General features: G+C 43.2%; 1 protein-coding gene across 3 annotated transcripts; it reads right to left on the reverse strand.

The window, feature by feature from the left end:
* Positions 1-236: 236 nt before the first annotated feature.
* On the reverse strand, positions 237-3,678 carry OXSM (3-oxoacyl-ACP synthase, mitochondrial). 3 transcript variants are annotated; one of them, XM_027773762.1, is made up of 4 exons: positions 3,623-3,678; positions 1,814-2,827; positions 687-1,081; positions 237-437 (listed from the first exon to the last, which is right to left on the reverse strand). In XM_027773762.1, exons 2-4 carry the CDS (start codon positions 2,794-2,796, stop codon positions 355-357), a joined length of 1,461 nt encoding a protein of 486 aa, XP_027629563.1. In that variant the 5' UTR covers positions 2,797-2,827; positions 3,623-3,678; the 3' UTR covers positions 237-354. The 3 variants fall into 3 exon arrangements, with proteins under 3 accessions (XP_027629563.1, XP_027629564.1, XP_006153382.1); XM_027773763.1 differs by lacking the exon at positions 3,623-3,678 and adding an exon at positions 3,369-3,614; XM_006153320.3 differs by having other exon boundaries at positions 237-1,081.
* Between the last annotated feature and the right edge of the window lie 7,314 nt (positions 3,679-10,992).

Raw genomic sequence — 10,992 nt, forward strand, 5'->3', positions numbered from 1 at the left:
ACATAAAATAAAACAAAATAAAATAAATCACTAGGTGTCAGCATAAATAACAAATCAGTTTCACTTCCTCCTTCTAGAGAACCGATGGCTTGGAACATTAGGGAAATTCCATTAATTTACTGAATTACAGTATGGATATTATAAAGAAAAAAGGGCTAGATTAGTTGACCAATAATGGTTATATTATATTTTAGTTATATTCCTTCCTTATATTGTATATGGATGATGCACCCAGAGTTGTACAAGGCAGTAATCCTGCCTAGCAGAGTAGCTACTTACCAAACATCTGAGAAACAGGCAGGAGCAAGAAAAATGCCATTTGAAAAGTTGTTTGATCTATCCTATTAGGAAAACTTAGATCTGTGGTTCCCATGTGAGGTTATTTTGCTGTCCAGAAAACATGTGGCAATGTCTAGAGACATTTTCGGTTGTCCCATCTGGAGAAGGAAGTGCTATTAGAATTTCATAGGAAGAAACCAAGGCGCTGATAAACATTCTGCAATGCACAGGACAGCCCCTCATACCCCAGCAAAGAATTACCCTACCAATCAATAGTGCCAGGGCTGAGAAACTTTAACAAAGGGTATCTGGGTGCTGATATATAAATATTCACAGACATATTATTTCTTCGCTTATAACATTAAAAAAAAATCCACATTTGATTACAAATGATTTGATCTACATACCAGCAATACAAAGAGTTGCATTGGTACCACCAAAACCAAAAGAATTGGTGAGTCCAATACGTCTTTTCTCAGTTTTCCATTCCTGTGCCTTGAGTGGAACATAATTGAGATCAAATTCTGGTTCTGTACAATCCAGGTTTAAAGTAGGCGGTAGTTTTTTATAATAGCACGCTAGTGTGGTAAAAGCAGCCTCAACAGCCCCTGCTGCTCCCAGGAGATGTCCTGTGGCTCCCTTAGTTGAAGAAATTGCAAGGGAAGATGCGTGGTCTTTGAAGAGGTGTTTAATAGCTTTGTTTTCAGCAGCATCTCCCAATGGTGTGGAAGTAGCATGTGCATTGACATAGGATATCTCTTCCAGCTGTACACCTGCATCTTTTATAGCAGCAGCCATACACCTACACAAGAAAGAAAAAAGAAAACTATCAGAACTAAGTTTAATTTTTTGTGTTTTATTTTGTGTGTGTTGGGGGATATTTTCAGACAAGACCTAATCTGTCACAATCCCCCTGCCTCAGCCTCCCAAGTAGCTAGGACCACAGGCAGGCACCACGACTCCTAGTTTTTTAGAGTAGTCTGAAAATCAAATCCGGGTTTCCCACGTGGCCTCAGCCTGCCACGCAACAGCCTCTAGCACATGCTACCGTGTGTGGCCTGAACTAAGTTTAATTTTAACAGGAGAGTCTTTATCTGTATGGCTTATATGGGAAAACGTAGGTATCCAAGTACACTGGATGAAGAGTCCTTTGCTCTAATAAGAGAATCCCATTTTCAATGTGAGTTGGAATACCGTACCATCTGCCTGGGAAAAATGAGTTACACCCAGTACCTCAGACTGACTCACCACCGTGAGCTAAACACACAAGCCTATGGACTGTATAATTTCTAATAAAATATCATCTTTTTTGGCCTTAACTAATATATAATAAAATCCAATTTTCATAAGTATGTTCAAATGTTTTCAAATGCTTAAAGCAAGTAACTAAAAAAAACAAATTTTATACATTTACTCTAAAATGGAACCAAAGATACTGGACACGTAGGCCAGATACTACAATTTTCCCTAATTTGGGACTTCGACAAAGTTTCTTACTTGAAGAAGTATTCAGAACAAAACAATCAGTCTTTACCTTAAGGCCCCTTCTCCTTCAGGATCAGGAGCCGTTATGTGACCAGCATCGCCTGAGAGTCCATAGCCCAAAACTTCTGCATAGATCCGGGCCCCTCTCTGAATAGCATGTTCGTGTTCTTCCAGCACCAGCACGGCTGCGCCTTCTCCCATTACAAAACCATCTCTTTCTGGATGAAATGGCCGACACGCCAACTTAGGATCTGAGTTCGTGCTCAGAGCTCGGGCTCTGGAAAACCCAGCAAGAGATAAAGGGCTAATGCAGGAATCTGTACTTCCAGCCAACATCACGTCGGCATCACCATGGGCTATGAATCTAAAAGAGTCTCCCACAGCATGAGCTCCTGTGGTGCAGGCTGTGGACACTGCATGATTGGGACCCTTGAGTTTATATCGAATGCTGACCTGGCCTGCTGCCATATTGATCAGAATCTTAGGGACAAAGAACGGGCTGACTTTATTATAACCTTTTGTCTGAAACATCAAAGCAGTTTCAGAAACGACTTCAAGAGGAACCATTCCCATGCCAATTGCAACACCAGTAGTTGCTTGGTCAGCTTCGGATTGAGGATGCCAGCCGGAATCTTTAATGGCTAACTCTGCAGCCCCAATGGCCATGATGGTAGGAGAAGACATAGACTTGATTTCTGACTTGGACACGAAGTTTTGTTCATTGAACTGACCTTCATCACCACCTCTTGGCACATACGCAGCAACACTGCAAGGAATACTCTTATACTCTTCACCAGTGAGTGAAACAATTCCACTTTCTCCTCGGATAAGACGCTCCCAAACCAGTTGAGTTCCAACACCCAGAGGAGTCACTAAGCCAATGCCTGTAATGACAACCCGCCTTCGAAATTTGGACGTTGCTGCAGTGCCAAAGAGCCTCCTTTTACTTCTTGTTAACCGCTGGCATAATCTTGGGTAGAGAAGATGAGGGCTTGTAGTTTTTAGGAAATTTGCTAAGCAGTTTGACAACATGGTTGAGATTCAGGTAATCGGAAATATATTCCTATAACAGACCACAAACACACACGGGGGATACATTAAAAATCCAAGAAGCAACACTGGAGGTGTTCTTTTGCATGTTTCATGTGAACTGTGCAGGGAAACTAATGTTCTATCATTTAACTTTGTAATTCATCAGCAAACTATGTGTAGATTTAACTCTTTTTTCAGACCGTAAGGACCTTCACAGAGTCAAAGACAGATAAATTCAATGAGCCAAATCAGCAAGTGCAACAAAAAACTGAAAGGCACCCCTAGCCTGATGTGGGGCGTAGGACCCATCCACTTTTCAGGATCACCGAGGACTTATTCTCAAAAGCATTTCTGGTGTCAGTGGCACTCAGAACACGTTTCAAGGCCAATTCTTTGAAGCGGGACAAGTAGGTGTTTTCAATGTTCAATACTTAAAGATGTTGGGCCACTTTTTGAAAACCCCGCCGGGACCAAGAGCTTCAGATTAAGCGTCTGGAGACTTGGGTGGAGAATCGACTCTGTGACAACGCTTGGGACTGCGGGATAGGGACGGGTCTCTCCACCCCTCTCACCTTCTCTAACCGGGTCATCCCGGGGAAGGACAGGCTAGAGATCACTCCAGGGGTACCGGAGGCCAAGGGCGGAGAGCACGGGGGAGTGACCGAGCCCAGAACCGCCTCTCAAGCGCCCCCGAATCCCCACGAGAAGAAAGCATGGCGAGAGGCAAATAAACAGGGCCCCCGGTCCTCCGGTTATCCTCTGGAAACCTAACCCGACCCTGTCTGGCGGTGGAGACGTAGCAAGAGGAGCAGAGAGCAGCTGATACCTGTCCCAGGGCGCGCGCAGGCCCCGCACCCACCGTCCTCCGCGACGACGTTCGCTTTGCGCACGCGCGCGCGCGCACGTACGCACGCACGCACGCACGCGCTCGAACGCATGCGTCATCCGAGGCGCCTGCAGCAGGTTGACCAGGCGTCTTGTCACCTTGGCCGCGATCAGGCGCTTAGCATTAGCCGGGTCCCTGTTTACAGTCGCAGAGAAACGTCCCCGTGACCTCACTGACTCTCAGATAAGTGAGGATGTGCAGGTAACGCGAGGAGTTAGCGTGGTCGCCTATTTCAAAGGATTTAAAAACGGGGTGACGATGTGAACGTCGGAAAAGGGACGCCATCATATATTCCAGTTCTAGGAAACAGAGAAATAGCCTCCAAGTTACTACTCTGCCTCCCGAAGTTAAGTACAACTACAAAAACCAAGCAAAACGCCCAGAGATTGGTTGTGTATTTTGTGGTGCTTCCTAGTGCAGGCATTTAAAATAATTTCATAGTGGAATATTAATGTGCAAACATATTGAGACCGTTTGTTGGGACATATACATTACAGAGTTGTATATATCTCTTTTTAAAATAAACCTCTAGGGCCAGCAGGTGGCTGGTTAAGGCACTGGACCCCACGTTGTCCGATTCCCTGGTTCAAGTCCTGGAACCGGTGACCTGAGAGACACGGCTGGCGCATGTGCACGTGTGCCCAAAATCTGGAGAGAGATGGAAGAGAAGGGATTGTGGAATGGCCATCCCACCCACCTCACACTTGCACATTTCTGACTTTTCATCTCTTTGTCTCTGACTTTTCATCTCTTTGTCTCTGTCTCACAGAGACAAAGTAGATTAACCTTATGGCAAAAATCTAATAAAGACAAATGTTTAAAGGTCCGCCAAGATATAAAATGATTGCAGTGTCCCGCCCACCCCCCCCTCATTTTAGTCTTATTAATACCTTTTGTGTAATGATCAAATTTTTACATTTTTTTTTTTAAGAGAGATTTTTGCTATAGGGCTCTTGCACTCACGGGAGAGACAGAATGCAGGAAATCACCCACCGGGGGCATGGCCAGGTTGCAAATCCCTTCTCTTTCATTCTCCTCTCCAGATCTTGGGCACTGACACCGGGCATGAGTTTGAAGGCACAGTCAGGAACTTGAGGAATGGTCAACTACGTGGGAGCCCAGCCACATAACCATTAGGCCACCTGCTGGTCCCTCAAGTTTTTACTTTTTAAAAATTGTCGCCAAATCTGGGGCAGTGCTCAAAATATCACACCCAATGTCTGACAAGAATGCAAACAAGAATAGAGAAGAATGTTGACATTTATTCAAAGTGTGAAAAATTCGTTAAATTGATTTGTTTAGGGCTGGCTGTGAAGCTATCGAAAAATGTAACATGAGGGAAGAAGCCAAATATTATTTATTGACAATCTGTCATTTACCCACTATCTTCTGTGTGAATTTTGCTAGTCATGTTTGTTTCTGGGCACTGCTTTTTGAGGAGGTTGTTTCCAAGTATAGTGTTCTACCTTCTTTCCCACCTCTAGAGAAGAATTTGGGTGAAGTTTAGCTTTTCCTGGTTAGTTTTGGATTGAAGTGGATTTGGAAATTTGTCCGAAATCGTTCAGTTGACTTTGAGTCATCTTTGATCCCTGGCCTGGGCTGTCACTTCTTGGGATGACCCTCATTCCATAAGAAGAATTAGAACAAGTACATGTGGTTATAACTAAAACCTGATGAGTGAAAAAGTACCCAAACTTGCTCTCTCCTCTCTTTATTGATGTACAATCCTTTAAGTGTGAAGAAAATGTACAGTACTTTCTTTGATGCTAAATTCATAGGAAACCTTTCACCAGAATAACATGATCAGATGTGTGCTTTAGAAAGACCACTGTGGGGGCCTGCAGGTAGCACAGTGGTTAAGGAGCTGGAATCCCACATGACTGACCACAGTTCAAGTCCCAGACCCAGTGGTTTGAAAATCACTCTGGATGTGTGTGCATGTCTGCCCAGAACCCCAAGAGGAGGAGAAGGGATTGCAACATGGTTATCCCCTCTGGGGGATGATTTCTCACTTTCTCTCTGTGTATCTCTCTGTCGCTCTGTCTCTGGGAAGCACACACATTTTATGACAAGAGAGAGAGAGAGAAAGGCCACTGTGGCAGCAGTGTACAGAATGGATTAGAAGGATGAGGGAATGCACAGATGGAAGACAGTTAAGATTGGATAAAAGATGACAAGGTCCTGAACTAAGGTAATAGCAAGGAGGAGACCTATTGGAGCTGTTGACAAATATTTCTAGAATATCGTCCGTGGATTCGCTCACAGTAGGCAAGTCCTCTCCTTCCTCACCTCCATAACCTCTTAATTTAAGAGTTTTGTTCAAATTCTCCTTTCTTCATGAAACTACTGTCCACAGTGATATTTTCCTAATACTTAACTAGTGCTTCTCAGAAGCTACTGTGCATCAAAAGTTACCTGAAAGGGGCCAGCAGGTGCTGGTGTGGTGGTGGCACTGGAGTCCTGCATGGCAGACTGTGGTTCGAGTCCTGGACCCAGCAGCTTGAAACTCATGCCAGGCACATGTGCATGCGTGCCCGGAATCCCAAGAGGAGAATGGAGGAGACAGGATTGTAGCATGACCATCTCCCCTAGGGTGTGATTTTTCACTTTCTCTCTTTCTGTGTCTCTGGCGAGCACATGTGTCCTATAGCAAAAATCTCCCTAAAACTTTTTTTCCTCAAAGGCTTGTTACCACATAGATTGCTGGGCCCTACCTTTAAAGATGGGGCTTGAAAATTTGTCTTTTTCAAAATTTCCTGGCGATGCGGATTTTCCTGATCTTATGACTGCTCAAAACTCACTATGACTTCCATGAAAGCAGGGACCGTGCTTTTCTCTTTTACTGCCTCACAGTACTTGGAATTTAGTAAATCACATTATAAATATTTAGTGAATGAATGTATTATAGAACGAGTGGATAAACAAAGACCCTCACATTAGCAAGTATGTGTGCACTTTTTTTGTATTTCTTACCAAATGACTTTTTTCTCTTTACAATAACTCTTTTGTTCCATTAACTAAAGTGCTGTGTATAAGTTATTATCTTAGTCTTGTCTTCCCTTCTAGATTAAAAGTCTTTTATGCCCTCTAGGCTCAGATTTCTTTGTGCATAGCACGCATTGAATAAATAGCTGTTGGTTAATCACTTAATGAAATCCCCAAAAGTGAATTACCTACCACACTAATTCCTGACAGGCTTTAATTTCTCTCCTAACTAATGGTCTTTTTTAAAAACAACATTTTTTTGCATTTATTCTATGCATTTAAAAAGAGTACCACCACATGTCAACTCTGAAGATGACGTTTTTAGGGGTTTGTTGTTGTTTTGTCTTTTTTTTTTTTTCTTAAGAGGTTTTTTTATATAGGGAGAGTCAGAGAAACAGAAAGCGAGTAATCCCCCCTGCCCTGGGGGGGATGGCCACACTGCAATCCCTTCTCCTCTATCCTCCTCTTGTGATCTTGGAGCATGCACGCATGCACACATACTTGGCAAGAGTCTGAAGCCACTGGGTCCAGGACTCGAACTGCAGTTGACTACGTGGAAGTCCAGCAACGTCACCATTACTCTATCTGCTGGTCCCAAAATGATGTTCTTAATAAAGATGGAATCCTGGGGGGGAAATCATTCTTGGGAGAAAATAAATACATACATAAAAGAACAGGAAGTTGCTAGCTTATTTAATAGTAGACTAGACTATCCTTTAGTTTTTTGAAGCAATGATGGGTATTTAGAGATTAAATACCTCCAACTTTTCTTTTTTCTTTTTTTTTGTATCATAATTATCAGAGGGTACATGTGTTTGCCAGCGACAAAGAAAGAAAGAGAGAAAGAAAGCCCTCCACAGGCAGGCACAGTTATGCCACAATCCTTCTCCATTTCTCTATCCTGTTGAGATTTGGGGCATGCATGCACATGTGCCCTGCATGGTTTTAAAAGCCCAGATTTGAACTGTATGGTCAGCCATGCAGGATCTGGCTCTTAGCCATTAAGGCTCCCTCAACTTCCCTAAAGAAAACTGAAGGATCAAAATATCAACAACTTGACTACAGTGGAGAAAGCAGAGAGGGAAAAGAGTGAGACACGGTCCCTTATTATAATGAATTCCCTTAATAAGTTCAGTAAGTTCAGAAATGGTGCTATCCAAAAGAGATTGTAGTTATCTAAGAATTTTAACAGAAGTGTTAGGAGTTATTTAGAAGGACTTAAATTTCAGGGTTGTTTTTTTTTTTCTTTAATGCACTGGTGATTTCTATAACTTTATATTATTTCCATACATTATTTTCAAAGTATTAATGCTATGACTTTGGTTTTCACATCATGGTTGCCTGTTCCCTCAAAAAGTACCCGATGGTCATTCTGTCTGTCAAGGAAAAGGCTGAGCCAATAGCATTTTGTCACTCCCATCCTACCCCTGCTTCAATTCTAGAGTGTTCGTGTGTGGTGTTTTACAGAGAGATTCTTCCTACAATTTTGTTTGAAATAAGATTCTGTTGCTTAAAAAAAAAAAAAAGGTCACAAATATTGCATAGTATATTAATGTTAATATTCTCCCATAACTATGACAGGGACAAATAAGTGTCCCAGTGGAAAAAGAAACCCAAGTTAAGGGGAACAAGCTTGTGGTAGAGACTGCTAGTTGTGACCCCCAGCCCTGTACCCTCTTTCATAGTGCAGGCACCTGTCCAGCCAGGGACTACGTTTCCCAGCCTCCCCCCTTCTATCTAAATGGGGCCTTATTTTTGGGGCAAAGATCTAATAGAGAAATGCTGAATAGGTATGCCATTCTAGGCTCATGTGGTTAAGAAGTAGATATGCCTTTTCCCAACCATTAACTAAATGAGGACATCTCTGACCTTTATGGCAGGAATGAGCAAACTATAGTCTATACCCAAAACCAGCAGGTGCCTGTTTCTATAATAAAATTTCACTAGAGCATAGCCACACCCATTCCTTTTAAAGTACTGTCCACGGAGCTACAACAGCAGAGGCAGTTAAACTGACGAGACAGAGCCTATGGCCCATAAAGCTTCAAGCACTTACTCTCAGCCTTTATAGGAAATGTTGGCCCGTCCTCTAAGAAACAGGAGGAGTCTGGCCCATTGACTGAGTGATGACATCTGCATTATTAAACAGTTATGGCAGCTAGAAAGAATTACCCTTGTTTTAAGCTACTGAAAATTTTAGTTGTAGCAGCTAGCAACACATTATTCTTGTACACTGATCCCAAAACATAGTTATTTATTAAAAACTTATGTCTATCTAGCAGGTGAGTGGTAATTAACGTGGATTACACAGTTCAGGATCTTGCCCAGATACTGGAAGGAATATTTAAGTCTTGAAAGCAAACTGAAGCATCAAGGACATTTACAGAGGTTACTTAGGTAAATAATTTATCTTAAAAACTTAAGGTTAAGGGCTCAGCAACAATGGTGCAAGTGACAGCACCACTGCGTGAGGCTAGGGCTGGGTTGATTCCATGGACCAACTTGAACAGGTTGCTCAGTAGCAGGTCCTGTTAGCTTAGCTCCTACTTAACTAGGAGGCTGGGGGAGAGGATCAAAATGGAGAGACTCTTCAAAAACCAAAAAACTCTGAGAGCATGCTCTCTCACTAAAGCAAAATGACAGGTCAAGACCCAGCTCCAGCAAGTCCACTGGATGACACTGTTGCTCAACGCTGTTGTCACGTGGGAAGCCTGAATTGATTCCTGGCCCACCTGAAAAAGCAAGGTTCAGCGGCCTCAGGCTGTAATCCCAGCAACTCAGGAGGCTGAAGAAGGAGGATCACAGCACACCGAGACCCTATCTAAAACAAAACACAGCAAAATAAGCTCGATAAAACATTTGTTGAAGTTTGGAGAAGTAACTTCTATAAAAAAAAAAAAAAAAAAGAAAGAAGGAAGCTGCAGGTAAAGAATACTTTAAAGGCATGGTGAGGCAGAGGCTGGATTAAAGTTTGGAATGCATCCTCTAAAAGATATAAAAGATGCTGATAAACGGGATTTACCTGCAAAACAGAAGACAAAATAATGCCCTTACTGCGTGAGTTGCACATTTTTATCCCCCTCCATTCTATTCTAATAACTGCATATCATTTTATGCTGATAACTACAGGCTAAACTGAGTCCACAACCCATTATGTTGCAAAGTGTGGTTTTAAAAAAATACTTCTTTACAGAAGTAAAGGAGTAGTATATGAGCTGGGGAGAGTGTTGATCACTCAATACTGAAAATTATCCAAATATGAGAAGCCCAGCAGAGTTTATAACTCAATGGAAGTAACCAACTCTGTAGAAATAATAATTGATGTGTTTTATTACTAAGCACAAGATTGAGCGATTGGCAGGGAGAAAGACAAGCATTTTCTCTGGTGCTGAGATCCAGTGGTTCCCAAGATGTCTTTTACATTGGTCCAGCCCCAAAAGGTGGGACATCTGGAAGCAGAGACATGTAGGCTATGGGTGAATTTCAAATTCTTAGATTAGTAATCGGTTAAAGAACAACACAAGTCTGTGCCTGAAATAAATCATCAGAAAAACGTCTGTACTTCAAGAGCTAAGAAGACAGACTGGATGGTAGAAAAGCATGCCTGGGCTGGGGCACACAGGTCACCTGGTGATTAACGTGCTGGACTCCAGAAGGGGCAACCACAGTTCTAGTCCATGGGCCTGGCAGTTTGCTTTCTCTGTCTCTCTCTGGTCTAATTTAAAAATAATAATAAATACAATTAATTCATAAAAACAAACACTATGTCTGGGACAGTACGTAGCTGGCTGTTGGCTTCGGATGTTTGTAGCCATGACCCTCCTGGGCCCCTTAGAAACAGTTTTGGAATAGGACAAAAACAAACCAAAGAGAATTCTGTCCTCATAGCTCCATCTTTTACCTATATGTATGTAGGAGGGCCTGAGAATCTCCAAAAAGAGAAGACTCAGACCGTTATATAGTCGGGAAAGGAGTCCGGTGCAAACGGTTTCTCCATCTTAGCAACGGAATCAATGCCCCAGGCACAGAGGAATCCGGGTTTCCCCCGGGCACTGGTCACCACGACTGGCTCCGTCCTTGGCGAGATCCCTCTTTCCTTCGCAGCCGAGCTCCTTCCCCAGGACCACCAGGCACCACACCCCTCCCGGGGGGAGGCCCTTCCGGCCCCTCGCGGCCAAACCCGGAGCTCCTCGGACCGCTGCCCCTCGCGACCTAAGCCCCCAACCTCGATCAGGCACCTCTCATCTCCAGGCCAAAGGCCCCCACTTCTCCGGGCCTTTCCTTCCGATCCTGGTCGAGACCCCACCCTTCCTGATCAGATCCCT

This window comes from Tupaia chinensis, unplaced genomic scaffold (assembly GCF_000334495.1).
Source record: "Tupaia chinensis unplaced genomic scaffold, TupChi_1.0 Scaffold000368_1, whole genome shotgun sequence".
Taxonomy (NCBI): Eukaryota; Metazoa; Chordata; class Mammalia; order Scandentia; family Tupaiidae; genus Tupaia; species Tupaia belangeri.

Excerpts from the sequence above, each read along its gene's own strand:
- OXSM (XM_027773762.1), bottom strand. The coding sequence starts at position 2,796 with ATGTTGTCAAACTGCTTAGCAAATTTCCTAAAAACTACAAGCCCTCAT. Across the intron at positions 1,082-1,813 it reads GAAGGAGAAGGGGCCTTAAG|GTGTATGGCTGCTGCTATAA; the intron begins GTAAAGACTGAT and ends TTTCTTGTGTAG. Across the intron at positions 438-686 it reads TGCAACTCTTTGTATTGCTG|ATGGGACAACCGAAAATGTC; the intron begins GTATGTAGATCA and ends TTCCTTCTCCAG.